Source organism: Conger conger, chromosome 3 (assembly GCF_963514075.1).
Source record: "Conger conger chromosome 3, fConCon1.1, whole genome shotgun sequence".
NCBI lineage: Eukaryota > Metazoa > Chordata > Actinopteri > Anguilliformes > Congridae > Conger > Conger conger.
In genome coordinates, this window is record NC_083762.1 from 45,796,816 (window position 1) to 45,818,811 (window position 21,996).

At 40.4% G+C, this 21,996-nt stretch overlaps 1 protein-coding gene across 1 annotated transcript in view; it reads left to right on the forward strand.

Annotated features, from left to right (window-relative positions):
- Positions 1 to 4,190: 4,190 nt before the first annotated feature.
- slc25a12 (solute carrier family 25 member 12) overlaps positions 4,191 to 21,996 on the forward strand; it is a 72,575-nt gene continuing 54,769 nt past the window's right edge. The window contains exons 1-4 of the mRNA XM_061234241.1: positions 4,191 to 4,295; positions 5,258 to 5,311; positions 15,595 to 15,740; positions 16,701 to 16,816. Of these exons, the coding sequence (XP_061090225.1) occupies positions 4,284 to 4,295; positions 5,258 to 5,311; positions 15,595 to 15,740; positions 16,701 to 16,816 (328 nt within the window). The 5' untranslated portion in view covers positions 4,191 to 4,283. The remainder of the gene's footprint in view (positions 4,296 to 5,257; positions 5,312 to 15,594; positions 15,741 to 16,700; positions 16,817 to 21,996) is intronic.

Here is a 21,996-nt window from a genome sequence, read left to right on the forward strand (position 1 = left end):
ATGGATTCATCGTATGTAGGTTCTGCTAGTGGAGGATATGTGAGGAGCACGTCAACAGCAAGATATAAATAGCTCTCTTCTGTATTCACCAAAGACACAAATGAATACACCTGATATACATCCGAAATGGATGAAAATAGCCTCAAATGAAAACTGACAGTCTGCACTTCAACCTCATTGTCATTCTATCCTTTCAAGTGCTAGAGTACAGAACTAAAACAAAAAATTATGAATTAAAGATACTGCAGCTTCTGGCAGTGGAGGATATGTGTGGAGCAATGGTGACAGTCATCAAGGGTCACCCCAAGATTCTTGGCTTTGCAGGAGAACGATACTACAAAGTCCTTGACAGTCAGTGAAAGGTTGAATATCGGAGAGTACTTAGCAGGGATGTAGAGAATCTCAGTCTTGCCAAGTATCAGGAACGCAGAACACCGGAACCAGATGCGAAACCAAGGTGTAGCTTTTCATTTGAGTCTATTTGAATGAAGGCAGGTTGGACAGGCGGAGGTCAATAGCCAGCAAACACAATCAGCAGGGATAAGGCAGTTTGTAGTTAATAGTCCAGGCAATGGGTCAACTCTCCAGCAAACAATACGGATAATCTAAAACATACTCATGGTCACAGGCGAAGGGTCAAAACAGGAAAATCAGACAGAATTGGTATCCACAAGACAAAGTCGAAAAACATAAATGGTTTGATAAACAGCAGTTCAGAACTAGACAGACGGGATAAACAAAATCGGAAGTCAAAAACAACTGAACAAACAAAGGGGTTTATATAAGACAGATAAGAAGAGGGAATGGCAATCAGGTGTGGGAAAATCAGGAAGTGAAAACCCAGGTGAAATGAATAACAATGAATGAACAAACTGACAGGGTGCCAATGGTGTGCACAGGGGGTACTAAAACAAGGAAACACAACGCACAAAGAAAAAAAACTGAACAGTGGAAACACGAAACTTGAAATTGGTATCCACAACCAAGATTTTGATACAGCTTGTTAGCTAGATATTTACTTACTTGTCACTTAGATGCCCTCCTCGACCTCTTGGTTGTGGATACTTCTTACAATTAATCCTCCTATTGCTGCAGAAGAAGTTGGTAAGTACTGCAGGATGTAGCAAGTTATTATTAGCGGTGATGCATACTCTGTGTTCAGTTTCTGCAAACAGCCATTGCCCTTGAACCCATTCACGGCAGCAAAGGCTCTCCATCTCAATATGTTTGGTTTCACAGTTACCACACTGACATCAATTTCTGTTCCCACTTGCTCTCTGTTAGCTTCGGCTGTCTGATCCTCTGCTGTCTGTCACTCTTGTGCATGCAATTCTTCCTCCGGTTCAAAACTGTAAGGTTGTCTTTCTTTGTCAAAAATCGAAAAGCTTGTCCTCTAACTCAGAGCTGTCCACTATATCACTCAGGCAAGCCAAGTTAGGTTAAGTGATATTTGTATGCTAATATTTCTGTGGGAGTGTATGTGATCGCCTGGATGGGTGGCCGTCCATTAACCAGTCTCTGTGTTCAAGGGTGGAATTTGAGCACCTTCTAGGAAACACAGGCTGGCCTTTTAAAGATTGCCCTTAAAAGTTTTAGTCTATATTTAGGAAACGTGTACACCGACAGTAATATTAAAAAGGCTTAAACCCATAATTTAAGCATTGAATCCAAATAATCTCAACTGAAACAAGCGTGACCGTGCTCCTTTAATCCAACTGAACATTAATTGCACTTGCTGAAGAACAGACTAAAGGCAAATACGCCCCAAAACAAGCAGGAGATGAAGAGGGATGCAGTACAGGCCTGGTAGAGCATTACCTCGGAGGATACCCAGCATCTGGTGATGTCCATAAGTTGAAGACAAAATATGCAATATGATAACTTTATTTCAATTTGTGTTAATTTGTCCAATTACTTTTGGTCCCATAAAATTGGGGGACTATGTATGAAATATATATTTGCCCTTTACTTGACTAGGAAAAAGGGCCTACATGGTTCACCCAATATGGACGCAAGACCCTCAAAGTAACGGTGAAAGTCTACACTCTATAGTGTCTTATTTTGACTGTTTGGTAGCTGGAGAACAGAGTGCATACAACAAAATATGTGTCCAATATATAGGACTGCACTATGTATGTATTTATCAATTTACAATAACATTAGGAGGCTTCTATTACTATAGACCTAGTTGCTGATTATACAATATGACACAACATACCCAGGGTTTATTTGCGTAACCTGGCTTCACAAAACCAAACAACCGCTGTCGGGCTCAACCGGTACTACGAAGGTGGTTGCCAACTTGCGAAATGAAGACGGGCTTTGTTAAAAAAAAACCCGTTGTGCGCGTTCCCGTAAAAGAGGCAGTGTAGGCAAAAATGAGCCTATAGCAGTGCAGCTTGGGCTGTTGACGACTTCAGCGGCATAGTTCTCACCTGAGGAAAAAACTGATATGAACGAATATAATGGACGGATAAAAAGAACACAGAATACACATTGGCGAATAGCAAAACGTAACACAGATTCCGCCAACAATGCCGGGTTGCCAAAAAGAAAGTAAATTCGTCAGTTATAAACTTATTTAGGCTATCATACCAATCTTAACGAGTAGATCTACAATCTCACGAATTGTGCTACGGTTCATTTCTGCTGCGGGAATGAGGTTACGTATTCTAGAGCTCCTAAAACGTAAAGTTGATTCAATTTAGCTTATTTAAAATAATGTCATGGAGAGACGTCCATTTCCAAAGAGCTGATTGGTCAAAGGGCGGCGCTTTCAATCCGATTGCCTGAACATAAAAGAGAATACTACAATACAAATATTGTTTCACATTCTTTTCCCAATTCTAAGCCACAGACATACACTATCATTTGGAATTCCCTTTTGTTTACTATTTGATAACCTTGTGGATCAATCATTAATCATAATCACTATGTCAAAAGATTAAGAGTAGTTTTCTATACACACGATTGCGTCACTATACAGCCCAGGCGTGAGACAGTAGTTTATCCAGGTTATCTGGGAATACCCAAGTTGTTATCTGAGAAAACATAACAAGGTCACAGTGACAAGCAAGTGTTCCCTTGGGGAGAGCACTCTAAAATAATCTGTTGTCAAATATAAATGACCCTTTATGGTCTATTACTTCACTTCAGTGCAGATCCGAATAAAACATTTAATTCAAAAAAAAAAAAAAAATGGACTAGAGCAGAGTGAAAGCTCAATAAAATAAATGACCGTGCTGAAGTGAAGCACACCAGACATATTACACTGTTGCAATGCCATGTTATTATCCTTTCCAGTGCAGTCTATTCGGCAAGTGCAGCTTTATGTGACTTGCACAGTAATCTTAAACTGAAGATAATTTGACCCTTAACATTTTTCAGTACAATGCCTTGTACTTATGATATTTAAAGGTAGGCTACTCCCAAAAGTGGCGAGGGCAACACGTGCAGTTTTAACTCTGAAATCTGGAAGCTTATACTTGGATTTACGCCCTTGCTGCTGAAATGCATGACTGGGTATTCACAAGCAGAAAAAAGCAAACAAAATTGGTGTTGTGGACAGTTGAACAGCAACAACAGAAAATGAGGCCATCTGTTGCAAGTAGCCAATTATTTCCAAATTGATTTGTCATACTACTTAACATTCAGAGGACGACTGATGACAGATTTGTACAAAACAGGATAAACTTTATGTAAGGAGTTTTTCGATGGAGTAACTACCTAGCTTAATCAAGTAAGGATGTTAATTCATCAGTTAAACTACCATCAATCTCACTTTTTTTTGTTTTTGTGAAAAGTTGTATTTAAGTTTTACTAGGTAGCTTTTTCTATTTGCAACAGATCGGGTAGGCCTAAATGTTCTCCAAAAACTTGCAGGATGGCTGTCTTGGTTGTGAAATTGTCTTCCGGTGGTTTACTAGCTATTTAGTTGCCGACAAGCTACGCGAATTTTAAAAATGCAGTCAAAGTAATGCTATTTTCAGTTATTGCAAGGCGTGTTGTTCCGCCATACAATGTACAGCAATGACCTTACGGTCAGAAGAGTCATGGCGTTATAGTAAAATTCCGTTAACGGATTGTTCTTGTACTCTAAGTAGTTTACTTGCTGCAATAGTAAATTAAGCCTGTAAGAAGACGAGTGGACGAGTACACCAGTGTGCAATTTGAGACACAGCCAATCCTTTTGCCTGTTAGTCCCATAGACTGTAGAAAAATAGTTTGGTTCTTGCATTCGATCGCCTCGCGCCTGCGCAAAGCGAAGTGACGTTTCAGCCAGCATGGCGGTCAAGGTGACTCCAGCTATATTTCACTTAACAGAGATTGCTGTTACTTTTATTCTTGTGTTTTACTTGTTTAAATAAATTAATGGTGACATGCAAGGGTGTACGTATGCAGTTAGAGTGGATTTTTAAATCGCACCATATATCCTGCTACAAGCATCCTTTCGTTTCCGTCCGACCGCTTGCTTGGCCTTGGAATTTGCTTTTATGTTTATTTTGTTTGGGCTGCAGTTCAGCTTTGCTCATCACAGTATTGTTGACGTGTGTTTAGCTACTGTTATCTCTTACATTATCATAGTCAGTGTCCGTTAAATATGGATCGTGACTTGTTTCTTCAGCTTGTGTAGCGTAGGTCCTTACTAAGGAAGCTGATGTTGGGCTGCATGATAATGCTAGCTGGCTAACGTTAGCCAAATGAATTGTCTTGAAATCAAACTGGCTTGTGAACTTTCGCCAAGGCTTTCATGTATCTATGATAAGCTATTTGAACTTCGAGCTATGTTTAAATGCCCAGTAGTTTAAGTTAAATTAGTTACTTAATAGTTCGTAGGTTAAACGGGCTACGATGACCAGAGCAGTGACAAACCTTGTCATTCGAAAAGGAGCAAGTTTGTGGTGTACATTGTTTTACTACATGCTGCTATTGTTAGCTAATGGGCATTGTTTATTGGAATTTGATAACCTCACACCCAGTTGTAACTGGTTACGAGACGATGTAATTTAAGGACAGGTTGCATCAGAATATGCCATCTGGAATTGATTTGATTGCCGAGGTTTAACTACAAGCTTACGTAAAGATATTTTACTTGCTTGGAGCTGTCTAAGCATAAATCGGGTTACTCGGTCGTTGTTGACCTCCTCGGAAAGTAAACCTACAAGTAATCTCGTGCATTTATAACTATGCCATTCATTTTATGGTTCTTTTTAAATTGCTCCTTTTATCTGATAAGCTGTGTGTAAAATCTTCTCAGGTGCAATCAACCAAAAGGGCCGATCCCCATGAACTGAAGGCTATCTTTCTGAAGGTAAGAGACAAAAATTAAATGTAATGTATTTGGTGGCATGAAATTGAGGTCCCAGGCGCATGCTTTTATACTTATCGGCTTCTTGGCAGGTGATTTAAGTCGTGTACCCTTGCTATAACCTTCAAGCTAACAGAAGGTTACTGTTTCAATAGCGAATGTATATTTTCATTGCAAAAGTTCTTGCATATTCCCAAGCCTGTCATTTGCATTGGATTTAATTAGGTTTATAGTACAATTAAATATTTAAGATTTCACCTTGTTGACTTTCTCGACTGTGGCAACTGGATTAGATCATATTTGTCAATGTGAAAATGTAAAGAAAGGTTATTTAATATGCATTATTGTCGGTGTGTGCAGAGGTAAGTGATGTCCAATATGATGATCTTGGCGGAGATGTTCTGTACTTGTACTGAAGTGGTGAAAGACACCCGTTTTCTGGATGCAGTTATACACTGTACAAACTTAAGGTATATGGCATCACGATATCTGTGAAAGAAACTTTATTACATTACATTACATTATTGGCATTTGGCAGATGCTCTTATCCAGAGTGACATACAGTTGATTAGACTAAGCAGGAGACAATCCTCCCCTGGAGCGATGCAGGCTTAAGGGCCTTGCTCAAGGGCCCAACGGCTGTGCGGATCTTATTGTGGCTACACTGGGATTACAACCACCGACCTTGCATGTCCCAGTCATGTACCTTAACCACTACGCTACAGGCCTCCATGTAATACCATGTTCTAAACATTTAACTTTTAAAATTTATTGTAATGAATGTTTTAAGTACTTTTTGAGCAGATTTTTGTCTTTTGCATGTTTTGGGATCCCTTGACCTCTCAAACGTGCTCTGACACATTCACCACCTCATTATTAGTTCTCCCTGCATCTGCCATTTACCCTTTTGTGTCTTTTGTCACATTCAAGTTTTAGTTGTCCTGTAATATCCTATATGAAGTCATTATTGTTTCCATAATACAGGGTTTGTTAACATTGACAGTTTACAGGCACAGGTTTATGTGTATTTCAATTTGCAATGTAAAGATATTTCAGTTTGGACTGAGGGAAATGATCGTCTGTTTGTGGCGGCGGACATTACAAGCCATTATTTGGAGCAATTATACACTCACAGAGCCCTTTATTAAGAACATTTTTACTTTATTACACCTACTTATTTGTGCGATTATCTAAACAGCCAATTGTGTGGCAGCAGTGCAATGCATGCAATCATGTAGATGCAGATCAAGAGGTTCAGTTAATGTTCACATCAACCATCAGAATGGGGAAAAAATGTGATCTAAATGACTTTAACCGTGGAATGATTGTTGTTGGCAGACAGGGTGGTTTGAGTATCTCAGAAGCTGTTGATCTCCTAGTCTCTACAGTTTGCAAAAATGGTGCAAAAAAACTTGAAAAAATCCTGTGAGCTGCAGTTATGCAAACAGAAACACCTTGTTAATGAGAGACGTCAGAGGAGAATGGCCAGTATAACAGTATAACCATTGTGGTATGCAGGAGAGCATCTCTGTGCACACAATGCATAATAACTCTTAAGTTGATAGGCTGCAGCAGTAGAAGTCTAATAAGTCTAATGCATACCTAATAAAGTGCTCGGTGAGTGTATGTGATATGGATGATGAAGTGCATAGTCCCACAGATAACCTTTTGAGAGAGGAACATGAAGAATCAGCCATATCCATCCTGATGAAAATCAGTGGATATATACAGTGCCCTCCATAATGTTTGAGACAAAGACCCATTTATTTATTTCCCTCTGTAGTTCACAATTTGAGATTTGTAATACAAATTTAAAAAATCAAATTGTCAGATTTTAATAAAGGGCATTTTTATACCTTTTGGTTTCATCATGTAGAAATTACAGCTGTGTTTATACATCGTCCCCCCATTTCAGGGCACCATGATGTTTGGGACACAGCAATGTTATGTAAATGAAAGTAGTCCTGTTTAGTATTTTGTTGCATATCCTTTGCATGCAATGACTGCTTGAAGTCTATGTTTCATAGCCATCACCCGTTGCTGGGCTCATGCTCAAGCTCATGTTTGTTTCGGAGGCTGGTTCCCTTTGATTTTCTGTTCAGCATATGAAAGGCATGCTCAGTTGGGATCAGATCAAGTGATTGACTTGGGCACTCAAATTTGGACCATTCTTTAGCTTTGAAAATCTCCTTTGTTGCTTTGGGATCATTGTCTTGTGCACTTCAGAATTAATTTTGCGACTACCATCAGCAATGAAGATAAGTGAGCCAGTACCTTTGGCAGCCATACATGCCCAGGCCATAACACCCCCACCACCGTGTTTCACAGGGTCTTGGGCAGTTCCTTCACTCTTATCTGTTCACAAGGCCTTTTTCTAGAATTGTGGTTGCTCTTTTATCCTCGGCAGACCGTGGTCATTGACAAATCCACACCTGACTCCTGATTTGTCGGACAGGTGCTTGGGGATTTCTCTTTATTATGGAGAAAATTCTTCTGTCATTAGCTGTGGAGGTCTATGAAACATAGACTTCAAGCAGTCATTGCATGCAAAGGATATGCAACAAAATACTAAACATGACTACTTTCATTTACATAACATTGCTGTGTCCCAAACATCATGGTGCCCTGAAATGGGGGGACGATGTATAAACACAGCTGTAATTTCTACATGATGAAACCAAAAGGTATAAAAATGCCCTTTATTAAAATCTGACAATTCGATTTTTAAAATTTGTATTACAAATCTCAAATTGTGAACTACAGAGGCAAATCAATAAATGGACTTTGTCTCAAACATTATGGAGGGCGCTGTATATATCCACTGATTTTCATCAGGATGGATATGGCTGATTCTTCATGTTCCTCTCTCAAAAGGTTATCTGTGGGACTATGCACTTCATCATCCATATCACATACACTCACCGAGCACTTTATTAGGTATGCATTAGACTTATTAGACTTCTACTGCTGCAGCCTATCAACTTAAGAGTTATTATGCATTGTGTGCACAGAGATGCTCTCCTGCATACCACAATGGTTATACTGTTATACTGGCCATTCTCCTCTGACGTCTCTCATTAACAAGGTGTTTCTGTTTGCATAACTGCAGCTCACAGGATTTTTTAAAGTTTTTTTGCACCATTCTTTGCAAACTGTAGAGACTAGTGCGAGTCCCTTTGTGATTATTAAGCTTGCCAGTGCTCTCTCTTTTCTTAATTATATTCCAAACAGTTGATTTTGGTAAGCCTAAGGTTTGTTTGTTTTATGCTTGTTTCTCAGTGTCATAATGGCTTCTTTGACAGGTCCTCATGTTGAGATGAACAGCAATAATATTTTCCAAAGGTGATCAAAAGACTAGAGGAAAGGCTGGGTGCTGAGTTCTCTTATACCTGCATTAAGGCAATTAAACATATCTGAGCAATTACAGACAACTGTGAAGCTATATGTTGCAGACATTATGGTGTCCTGAAATGGGCGGACTATGTATAAACACTGCTGTAAAAACATACCCTTTAATATAACCTGAGACTGCACTGTGCACTGTGCACCCACAACTGATTCACTTATGAACAGTCCTTGGAGTAGGTGGTGTCCAGCGCTTGTTATCAAAGGTCACTTGCACATGCCTGGACTATTCATGGGTCTCTTTCTGCAGGCGGTTTCTCATTGCATTACTTTTTTGAGAGCTTGACATTAACATGGGTCTTCAGCTGTCTGAGGCAGCAAGGACACACTGGTTGAATCTGTTGCCTTATGCTTATCATAGTTGAAGCACACATGTAGTGTACAGTTCAGCTTTAGATGTATAGTTGCATTTATTTTGAGTGATTTCTTTAAAAAAATTAGGGGAGATTAAGTGGCAGGTTGAAAGATCCAGGTAGGGAATTTACCCAGGGCACTGGGGAACCCCCAGCTCTGCAAAGAGTCTCATGGGATCTTTAATGACCACAGTGAGTCAGGGCCTCGGTTTAGTGTCTCATCCAAAAGACGCCGTCTTCTTCAGCACAATGTCCCCATCACTGTACTGGGGCATTAGGGTTTATTTGACCAGAGTGAAGTATGCCCCCCCACTGGTCCACCAACACTACTACCAGCAGCAACTTAGTTTTCCTGGGTGGTCCTCCCATCCAAGTCCTAACCAGGCTTACTCCTGCATAACTTCTGCCATTCAGCGGGAGCAGGGTGCATGGTGATATGGCTGCTGACTTTTATGCTTTCATCGTAGAGATATTCATGGGTCATCAGTATTGGGTCATTTTGTGAAAAATCAACCACTAGCCACAACTGCTAGACCAACGAAGGTGTGTGGAATGAACACTCCAATTTTGCTTTTAACTTTGTGTAAATGGTCTTTATATATTCAGTAGAGAACATGCACTGCATTCGCCTCATTGGATTTGTCATTCTATAGTTTTTTTTTCTTACAAAATGTAATTGGTCTGCCCCCACACTTTTGGTTGATTCTTCACGGTGTTACACTGTTCACACCATTTATTTATTTATTTTTATTTTTTTTCATTGGACGAGAATGAGATTGAGCTTTATATCTGCTTTATAACACTACAAGAGCAGCTTGTCATTGCAGAAGTTATTTGACCTTGTCTGCTACTGCACTCTTTGCAGTGTCTGTGGCTCAAATGCTCTCTAATCTATATCTGACAACAGTATTTTAATATGCTGCTCAAAAAATAACAATTCAGCAGGTCAGCTTTCTGTGGTGATAAATTAATGAGTAAATTGGCTGTTGTAAGTGTACCATTTAGGCCAGTTTATAAAATTACAGCCTGGGTTTCCTGCTTAATTTAATGATTAGGCTAATGATAAGTGCTTGATATGATGTTGAAATTGTGCTCAGTGGTTTGGTGAAAATGTCAATTAATTGCTTGGAATTAATACTTTCACTTAGAACATCTCATACATATGATGGGTGATGTAGTGTAATATTCCAACAATTGAATCGCTGCCTCTCACTCTGGGTTAGGCACTGGTTTGCGGAAAGTTTAGCATGAGAGGTGTTTTTAATTTTGAGCTCCGGCTCAGGAATGACAATCAATCAATCAATCAATCAAGAACATTGCAAAAACCCTGGGCGTGCCCAAGTCAACAGTTTGGTTTATTATTAAAGGAACACTGTCATGCTTTTTTCAGTTGAGCTTATTTGGATTAAATGCTTAAATTATGTGTGTAGGCATTTTTTAAATCACCATCGGTGTAGCTGTTTACTAAATGTGGGGCAAAACTTCTCTAAACAAACGCATCTAGTGGCGTCCCTGGACGTGTTTGGCTTGAATCTCTGGACTGTGTTCCTCAGAAAGTAACTGGTGCTCAGACTCCACCCTCGAACACAAAGTCTGGTTTATGGTCGGCCACCCATCCAGGCGATCACATGACACAACGAAAATACGGTAACCTCAGCATACAGATATCACGGAACCTACCTTGGCTAGCCTGAGTGATATGAGGACAGCTCTGCCTTTGCCGAGTTAGGGCATGGCTCCAGTGCAGCCATCTCCATCATCAATAAACCATTGGGAGATGGGTATCTTTGATGTGCTGCAGAGGCTACACACTGCCTCTGGCAGGAGAACTCTTACACCCCTCCGCTGTCGTTCGCCATGGAGTACCCATTCAAATAGATGAGTGGTCAGAGCTAGAAAGCTGTTGGGTTCGGCTGCCTCGTCCTTCGCTGTATGTCTCTCTCGTTCATGCAATTCTTTCTCTGTAAATTACGGTTCAAAGCTGCAAGGTTGTCTTTTTTTGTCAAAAATCAAAGCTTGTCCTCTAATTCCGAGCTGTCCACTGTATCACTCAGGCTAGCCAAGTTAAGTTCCGTGATATTTGCATGCTAACGTTACTGTATTTTCCTAGGAGTGTCATGTGATCGCCTGGATGGGTGGCTGTCCATAAACCAGTCTGCATTCAAGGGTGGAGTTTGAGCACCAGTTACCTTCTGGAAAACACAGGCGTGAGAGTCAAGCCAAACGCATCCAGTAACATCTCATTACTTTATTACACCTACCATGTAGATACGGGTCAGGAGCTTCAGTTAATGTTCACATCATTCATCAGAATAGGGAAAAAATTTCATATGAGTGACTTTGACGTGGAATGATTGTTGTTGGCAGACCTCGTTTGAGTATCTCAGAAGCTGCTGATCTCCTGGGATTGTATAGTCAGATAATAGCCTAATTGCTAAATTAAAGATTTAATTTAATTGACATCCTGCAGTGTAACCTCACAGTTACAGTAGTCTGTAGGCTAGTTCAATCCCTGTATTTCACAACTGACCATTGAACATTAGCTGGAACAGTGCGCCCAACCAGTCGATCGCAATGTAAGGTTGTATTTTTTCGTCAAAATAAAAAAGCTTGTCCTCTAACTCAGCGAAGTCAGAGCTGTCCACCTTATCGCTCAGGATAGCCCAATATATGACATTACAGGACGTGTTTGCCCTTAGAAGTTTTGCCCCAAATTTAGGAAATTGCTACACTGACGGTGATTTTAAAAATGCAGACACATAATTTAAGCATTTAATCCAAATAATCTCAACTGAAACGAGCGTGACAGTGCTCCTTTAATGTTATATATTCAAGTTGTCCATGCATGTCTATTTTCAAATATTCAAATATTAGTATGGTCTGGCGTTCATAGGCACTTGCGTGAGACTGGCGTTAACTGGAAGTCTTGTGTCTTCACCCCCTCGCCTCATGTTCTGGCAACCCTCACCCATTTTGCAGTGTTCTACTTTGAGGCTTTATAATTCCAGAGATGATCATCACAGAGACTTGAAAAATGGCTGAAATGACACTTGTACCATTTAAAATACTAAGTTAGTATTGTAATTTAGTTAGTTAGTTTGTAATCTAAGTATAGAGTGCCGCAAATACAAAACAGTGAAACAGTGAAAAGTAGGTGAAAATGCAAAAATGCTTTTTACATTTTGCAATGAAATGCTAAGAATCATAAACAAGTAAGAGGCAAATCTATACATTTTGTTAATTAGAAACTCCTTGACCACAAGTGTGCAAAAACGGAGGATGATAAATAGAACTAGTAAAGTTGTATTACATTACATTACATTATTGGCATTTGGCAGACGCTCTTATCCAGAGCGACGTATGTATGAAGCAAAAAAATGTAAGCAGTGTACCCTGGTGTCCCTTTGTCAAATCTGTCCACTTCTATATCATTTACATGTGGGGAATTACTATATTTTCAAAAGCATAGGGACTTCAAATATCTAGGGGTCCAAAAACCTACCCAAAACCTCCCCAAACAAGAAGATTATTTTTATTATAAATATTTTTCATTTTCCACCAGAGGCCTGTTGGCAAGCACAGTTACTCCTCGCAATAAGTATTGCCAAAAAATAATGCCACTATAGTATCAAGCTGTAAGATGACTTGTGCTGTTTCCACCTCCTACGGTGTGGACAATGGGTTGGACTTCAGGAGGCATAAAAAATTTACAGTGAAAGGTGAAAAGAAAATATATACTCTATATTAACTATTTACGCAAGACACTGGGCTGCATGCTCTAAATGTTAAACATTTGAATGGGGATATTGCAGCCATGTAGCGCCAATCAGTCAAAACATAGCTTCTGACCTGATCTGTCTGAACTGGTCCACCAGCTAACGACCACCTATATCAAAACATAGTGAGCTAGCCCTTTCGATCTACAGTAAGCTTGCCCAGGGCAGAAAACAAAAGGCGTTTTTCATGGCTACATGAATCCCCCAAACAAATACTGTAATATACTGTAACTTACTGTACATATGACAAGTTTAGTTAGTTGGTGAACACTGACATCCCAGTAGCATGAAGCCAGCAATCAGAAGCTCACATGCTAGCTAAACATTCAACTAAGCTACAGTAGCCAAGGTCAGCTAGATGAATCCTCCAATATTGTAAGTTAAATGTACACTCACCGAACACATTTCTACTTAATTGCATGAATAAGTAGGTGTAATAATCTAATCATCCAATTGTGTGGCAGCAGTTCTGCAGACAGGAACGCCTTGTTAATGAGAAACATCGGAGGAGAATAATTTACTTGCTTTTTCGATAATGCCAGCACAATGAAGCATTCAATAATATAATATAATTTAATGACTTCCCATTTGCTGGGGAGATTAAAAAATAATTAAATATGTCATTGTGGTGGCATGGCATGTAAATGGAAATATTCATTTGTTTGTGATTATGCACTGTGATTATTCGCCTATGTTGCATTTATGTGTGAAACGAGAGCACAAATACAGTTTATTCTATTAATCGCTGGAGGTAACTGACTGAACTAAATTGGAAGTGCTCATTATGATACCATCAAAATGTCTTGTCTTTCTGAAAAAACATGTTCCCTTCTAAATGCTCTTCTAAGAGCTTATTCGTCAACAAGAAGTTGGGTTACAACTGCTGAGCTAATTTCTGCTGAGTGTGATTTCACCTGTGTAGAGATCCTCCTAAATTAGCCTTAAACCTTGGTTTTTGCAGGTTTGTGCTTAAGACACTGTTGTCCCAGCAACAAGCCGTCTATTTTCCACCAGAGTTGTCTGCATTCTGAGAAAACGAGACAGAAATTGCAATTACTCTGAGTATTTTGGTAGTGTTGGCTACTTCCAGAAACAGACTTTTCAGATCTTTTGTGATGCATGCTTCTCATGATGAAAAAAGGGCACTGCTGCCGCCTACTGTCAGAGTAGACATTCAGAACTATTTATTGTTTCAAGGAGTAACACTTTATATGCGATTTGCACAAGGGGGCATTGAAGAAACACAATTAAAGTATTAAATATGCCCGTTCTTTAGTTTTGGAGAAGTAAGAGTTTTTCACGTTTATCGTCCTATTTTCAATCAGATGAGAATGTTCTCCTCGTAGTGCGTTGTCACACAAGGATGACCACTCCCCTATCCATGCAGTTGGCACCACTGGCCTGCAGGCAATACAATGAAAATATTTGACTAACGTTAGGTTCACTTAAATTAGACTGCCTTTTAAGGACTATCTGTGGTTAATCAGATATTCAAACATTAGCTAGCTAATTTGCTTACATATGGACGTTATTGTTGTGCTTTTATCTTAAATTGGCTAGTTAGCAGCAAAATCCTTGGAGAATCCTTTTCTTATCTATTGATCATAGTTGATATTCTAAGTTAGCTAGCAACCAATGTGTGGCAAGTGAGGGTATGGTCTGACAATCATAGCTAATTTCTTACCAATCTAACAGGACGCGTCTGGGCAACAAGAAAGACCTGTCAGTCGCATGTTCCAAAAATGTAGCTCACCTAAAAATTGGGTAGTCTGATGGCTTTCGTGGGGCTATCAAGTCCATAACCAGGCTGTATAATGTACTGCTTATCTGTTTGAGTCCAATGAAACATACTTTTGGGTACCTTTTTGTGCCTTCGCACCAGCGACAGCCATAGCCGGAGGCATTATGTTTTCTGGTTGTCCATCAGTTAGTCGATCTGTTTGTCTGTTGTTTGTCCGTCGTCTGTCTCCATCCGTCCCATTATTTGAACGCAATATCTCAGGAACGCCTTGAGGGAATTTCTTCAAATTTGGCAAAAACATCCGTTTGGACTCAATAATTAACTGCTTATATTTTGGTGGTCAACAGTCAAGGTCACTGTGACATCACATTTGTCCTATTCTCATGAATGTGATCTCGGGAACGCCTGGAGAGAATTTTACTATAGCTGAGAAAAAGATCTTGGGTTATTTTGTTTGTTGATTGTTGATGGAATCATTTGTTGATATTTTAGAGTTAGTATCAAACACTTTTTGTTTGCATATTCTTCTATTGTTGGTTTGACAGAAAAAAAAGAAAAAAAAGAATTATGAATGCAAAGTTTATTAAACATTTTATTTAAAAAAAAATTAAATCAAATATTTTTCTTGGTCTTATCCACTTCCAGTAGTCCGGTTGTAATAAGATAAGGTTGTTGTTTTTTTTCCCCCCCAACATTTAATGTTGTTTACATGTACATATATAGGTAATTCCAATGACAAAGAAACTGCACTTTCATTATTTCATGAAATATATAAAAATACATTAAGCTCTACATGTTGTGGATTCCTCAAGTTTAGAAGTTAGTTATGCTGGACAGACAGGGATGTAAACTGCAACTTGACTGGTTGGCAGAGGCATACAACCGCGAGATGGTTATTTTACACTAGTTTTAAATTGTACTCTGTATCTGCCGTATTCTTCCATTTTCTTCTAGAATGTTTGTGTTTGTGACAGTATTTTGTGCTTTGCTTTGTCTGTGCTCCCTTTCTAGAACGCAACTGTTGTGGACAAGGATGGGGAGCACTACATGACCCCAGCTGACTTTGTGCAGAAGTTTCTGGGCCTGCACACACAGCTCCATCACAACCCCAAGACTGTGCAGCTGATTGCGGGTGTGGCAGACACCACTAAAGATGGGTAAGCTTGGCATGAACTGACGTGTGTACATGTTCACAGTAAAATAGTGAACTAAAATGGTGGAGGGATTGGCCAGTCTTCTCCAAGATGCTGTTGTTGACATGCATGGAGTAGTTGATCAGTTGTGCCATGTGTAATTTGATAATGGTGATCTGGAGTTAGACATCAGAAAAATGTACTGCAAAATTGACATCTGATAAGCTTTCTTTGTCAGTTCCATTAGACATGGTTTATGATCTATTGAAGTATTTCCTGATGGGATAATAGATACTACACTGTACAGTACATTTAGCTCTCATTCTGTATATCTATATATATTTGCAGATCATTATAGTGAGCCTTCGATTACTGTCCATTTTTGCAGTTCAATAGCTAAGTCAATTTTCCTCATGTAGGTTGTGTTCCTACACTGGTCGTTATGTGGTTTGTATTTTCAGTTGTTTCTTTCAGGGGGAAATTATTTCAACAGTTTCATCTGCAAGAGTGAAGAGGACTCAGGGATGCTAGACTTATTGGCATAGTTTCAAGGAAAAAGCCACTTGGCAAACAAGAAGAGAAGTTTAAAATGGGCAGAAGAACACAAAGATTGGGCCTTATATGGTCAATGCGGCCTGTAAGGCCAGGATCCCGGAGTCATCTCTTCATTGTTACCAATGAAATTGATGTTTGGAGGGTACTGTTCATTTAAGCTGCCAGCTGAGGACTTGTGAGGCTCAAACTTGAAAAAGTCCCTTTCATTCCTGGTTAGATCTAGATTGCTTTATAATCTTATGTGAAGATCGAATTAAAATGCACCCTCAGCTTCATATGATGTGGATATGCTACGTAACATTATTTTATAGTAGTTTCTCAAGGGCCGTTCTGTAGGTTTTTATGCAACTTTGTTGTCACAGAAGTACTGTATTTTAACAAAGCTCTCTTCTCTCCACCTTTCCCCGTTTGCTTTTGTTTTCCAAACAGACTGATCTCATTCCAGGAGTTTCAGGCTTTTGAGTCTGTACTTTGTGTCCCGGATGCCCTGTTTATAGTAGCCTTTCAGTTATTTGACAAGACCGGTACTGGGGACATCTCATTTGGTACGTAAAAAATTTTTTTACCAGACCCATAAAGTCAAGAAGAGTAATTAAAAAGTCCCTGATTCTGAAATGCTTTGCTTAAACCAATTCATATGTATGTATATGTGACTGAACCATGAATCTTATTTGTACAAAAATTCATTTTTTTTTTTTTTTTGTGTCTGTCCGTACTTTTTTAGTTTTGGTGGATTTAGCATGTTGCAGGAATGTCTCCCCAGACACAACGAGAAAAAAAATAGAAGAAAAAAATCAAATTTCTGTCGTTTCAATTTAATCTGGTTTTGATTGGCCTACAGCGTTTTTTATTTATTTAAAAAAAAAAAAAAAGAAAAGAAAAAAAATTATGATGAAGGATATTCTCGCTGGCTGGCTGAAGTTTTTGATGACCTGCTGGCTTAACAATGGCTTTTTAGGAGTTTATGGTCTTAATGCAAGGCGTGCACAAAAGTTCTCTCTGTATTTTGGTGAGAATTACAGTGACTGTGCTTCATCCTGGATGACAACACTAATTCAATGGTATCTCATATGATTCCTTGAAAGAAAGCTAGGGAACTCTCAGGGAAGGTGTTTTACCTCTCTGCAGACCCTTCCAGAATTTATGCCTCCACTTGGAAGATTTTGGAGTGGAACAACTTTGCAACTGCTCATTGCAAAGGACCATATTATGGCATTGGGGGAATGATAAAATGTCTGGTTCCTGAAGCTAGTTTACAACGGCCATTTTAGGACCGAATACAGATTCCAGTTCACTTCTACCTCTTTTCTTATTTTTCAGCCTCATAATGGCTTCTTGTATTCACTGTTTCAGCCTGGCTCCGCCTTCTTTACAATTTTGAAAAAATGTGTTCTGTGTGCGTCGGTCTGTCAATCTAACACAATTTATTCTTAAACCAATCAGCTGCCGGCAGTTTTTTGTTTTGTATTGATCCATAACAGCAGGCTTGTCGACTTTGAAAACCAGCCATTAAATTAAACAGACAAATATGTGGGTGTCGACAGTTTTCCAACTGGATATCTGATTGACATCTATATATATATATGACATCACTGTATCCTGAAAAGGTCACTATTCGGGCAGCACATTTTTATTTGGAGCAGAACACACTTTTTGACCATTTTTTTTATTTTATTTTATTTTTTAAGCCAAAATGATACTATACCATGCACTTTAACATCACATTTATTGTTTCATTTCAAGTCCAATGTGCTGGACTACAGACCCAAAAGAACGGAAATTGTAGCAACAGACTTCGCTATATGTGTTAGACTGGCCTACCCACCATATATAGATGTAAAGAAGCGTCTTCTCCACCGATTCCCCACCTATGGTATGGTTATTGCAAGTAGGCCACCATGGGAAAACGCATAGATTTTATTGTGATTCTTATTTATTTTTATTACAAAAACTTTTTAACCCCTTATGGGCAGATGCAACCTGCATGCTACATCTCCCTTTACAGAGGGATTTGACGCCAGTGTTGCATTTGGACTATATTACTTTTTTAAGACGCATCACCATTGAAATTCATTGTGAATCCAAGGTCTTTCTATGGGTTTTCTTTAGGGTGCCTTATTTCATAATGGGTTAAATGTAGTAAAAAAGAATTTTTTTCTATTTTTTCTTTAAAAGCTTCAAAAATGCATCATCACTGTGATATCAAGAGATAGAAAACTTATGGCAAGGCCAACAACGTTCTTAGTTTGCCCAAGCTGGACCATGATCGGCGTGCATGCACCTACATTTTGAGATGAACTTGAATGTTCTGTCCCCAATGTGTGTGTGCTGGATACACAAATAGACAGACAGCGAACAATAGGCTTCAAGAGACAGTCGGAGGTGGGGAAGTTTGAAGGGTCTTTTACTCTCCTTTCTCTCAAAATGTTTTTAGTTTGTAAAACTGAAATGATACAAAAAAGATAGCACCAATTACACAATGCTATATGACATCACATGTATATAAAATAAATGACAACATGAAAGTTAAGCTACAAAGCGATGAAGTACTACACAGTATATCACTTTTAAATGATGTGTAACTAGCTGTAAATAACTTGTAGATATTCGTAAGTAGCTTGTGCTCATTTGTATATATATATACATAATCACAGAGATATGAACCGAAACGGTGCTAGCACTATCACAAAGCTAACCTTCACTAAAATCAACAGTGAAGATAGCACATGTCAATGCACAGAGACTAATAGGAAACTAGCATTAGCTTGGCAAACATATAATGGAGGCCAGTGCTCACTTGCATAAATAACACAAAGTGCTCAAAACGCATTAATATGCTGCTGCAAATGAGGTACTTACAACCGATACTTTCCAAGACACGATTGTACAGAGGTAGAACTGTGCAGCTAAAACGTGACCGCATGTATGGGGGCTCATATGAGAAATGAAACTTAAGAAGAACGAAACAAAGGACGCAATGACCCCTGTGATCACTAGAGGGGCGTCAACCATAAATAAATGAAACCGTTCTTATAGAACATGATACTCCCCGCCTGGTATTGATGAAATGCCACAAATGAAACAACAACAAACATATTTAAACATTGAGGTGCTTATCTTGAGGACAGGGGAGACTAATTTGAGTCCAGTTCCTTGGCCATCATGAGAATAACTATTTCAGAGACAGGCCTCAGGAAGGTCTTGTCTGACCCAGATTTTGAAGATTGAGTTTAATCTTCCTGACTTCCATCTTTGCCTGGGAATGTCTTTGTGACCAGGGCCATGGGCCACTCATTTCGCTGCAATTGTTTGTCCTGCAACAGGACCAGGTCACCCTCTTCTACATTATTCCGGTCGTCTTGCCATTTGCTGCGGCTGTGAAGCGCTGGAAGGTACTCCCGCCTCCATCTGTTCCAGAAGACGTTGGCGAGATGCTGTACCTGTCTCCACTGCTGGCGGTGGAGATCTCTACTGTCAAATGTTCCTGGAGGGGTACATAGCTTTTGTGTCAAGATAGTAGCAGGTGACAGGAGAAAGGGGCACTCTGGGTCTGAAGAGATGGGAGCAAGTGGCCTGGCATTAAAGCCTTAGCACTGCTCTGAATGAGGAGGGAGGGAGAGGACGCTGGCGTTGACTGTTCGCCGCTTCTCCGCCTGAGCTAGATCTAACTTTCTATAGTTGATTTTACGGACCTTTTTTTTTTTTTACAGATTATTAGTAGTTTTTAAGCGTGGTTTATTGAGCATTTTGTGCACTGAGCTTTTTGTGCGGATTTTCCTACCTGCTGCCGCCCGTCTAAACCCGCCGTTTCAGTCATCCATATTCGGATCACCTGCACTCCTGGTTTACTTCAACGTCCACCACGCTCCAGCTCATGTCTCGACCAGCGCTGTTGTGAGATATTTCCCTGGGCAGTTTTTCAGCTGTCCCCGGTGCGGGTTGGCCTCGTTGCCTGGGACCGCTACCTCCACAGTAGCCAGCCCTCCGCCAGCCGCCCTCCGCTAGCCGCCCTTCAGCCAACTAGCGGCACTGGTTTGCCTGGCTGGCTAACGGGTAACCCAACCATGCTGAAATATTTCCCCTCTCAGCTGCTGGAATTTAACAACTGCACGACCCCCTCGTGCATTTCAGTTATCAAACAACTTGGACTTCTACGCCGACTTCGTTACATGCATAGAAGCTCCCGGCAAAAGTCTGTCTACTTCCAGCCTGGTCATTCAATTCCTTCCATCTGCTCTGCTGCACGCTCTGTCGCACCTCGTACACGTCATCAGAACTTCGTCGCACCTGGATTTAGTAGCAGCACTGGAAACATAGTGAGGCTGCCTCACTCCAGGCTGCATAGAAAACGTGGAGAGGATTTCACACTGCACAGGCTGCACAGAAAAAGAGGAGTGGATTTCACAGTTCTTCGCCCCATACAGAGATTCATTACTCCTCCTACCATTAAAATGGAATTATTGAACATTCAATCCCTCAACCTCAAATCCACTTTCATTCATGACCACATACTGGACAAAGGGTTGGACCTCATGTGCCTCACGGAGACGTGGCAACAGCCAGGGGTCTATACCACTTTAAACAAAGCTTGTCCCCCCGGTTACAAGTACATAGAAAAATCCCGTAGCACTGGCCGCGGTGGTGGCCTGGCCGTATTCCACCGTTTCGATCTGGATTTGTCCCCCCTCTCTCTGCCTAACCACTCGTCATTCGAATGCCTTGCATTTAAATGTAAACCCCCCTCCCCCACGACAATTCTGCTCATCTACCGCCCACCCAAACGAAACTCTGCCTTTATCCCAGAAATGCATGACCTTCTCACAACCCTCTGTACTACATCTGCCAATATCATCATTCTCGGAGACATAAACATTCATGTCGACACCCCCTCCTGCCACTCTGCATCTGCCTTTCTACAATTACTGGACTGCCTAAACCTCATTCAACATGTCAACGTCCCAACACACAACAGGGGGCACACATTGGATCTGGTCATCACTGACTCTGCCCCCATCAGCAATCTCCTTGTGTACGACCTGGGTGTGTCTGATCACAGGGTCATTGCACTGGAGCTGCCATTTCCACCCCCTCACACCAAGCCGAAGTGCCAAATCTCTTTCAGGAACATCAAAAACATCAACACAGACGCCTTAATTTTGGACCTCCAGCACCTCTCCTCTACAAATTTTTCATCAGCCAGCGATTCAGTGGCTTTTTAGAATAATACCCTGACCAGTCTCTTGGACCTCCACGCCCCAGTTAAAACAAGAACGGTTTCTTTCTCACGCTCAGCTCCTTGGTTCACCCGCGAGCTGCGAAAAATGAAGGCAACTGGGCGTGTCCTTGAGCGACGCCTCAAGGCCACAGGCCTCACCGTCCACAAAATGGCCTACAAAGACCATCAAAAGGCCTATTCGAAATCCCTCAGAGACGCACAGTCACAGTTTTATTCCAACTTAATTAACAATAGCCCTGGCAACTCCAAGCAGCTTTTTTCCACAATAAACCAACTACTCAAACCGCAACTTTCCACACACACAGACATCACAGAGGAACAGTGCAATAACTTCATTACCTTTTTCAGAAACAAAGTCGACACCATCAGGTCCCATCTCATCAGCCCCTCCACTCCACCTGCCCCCGCTGCCATCCCACAGCCAGGGATCTCCCAGCCTCTCTGCTGTTTCTCCAACATCACACAGCGAGAGGTTGAGGACATCATCAA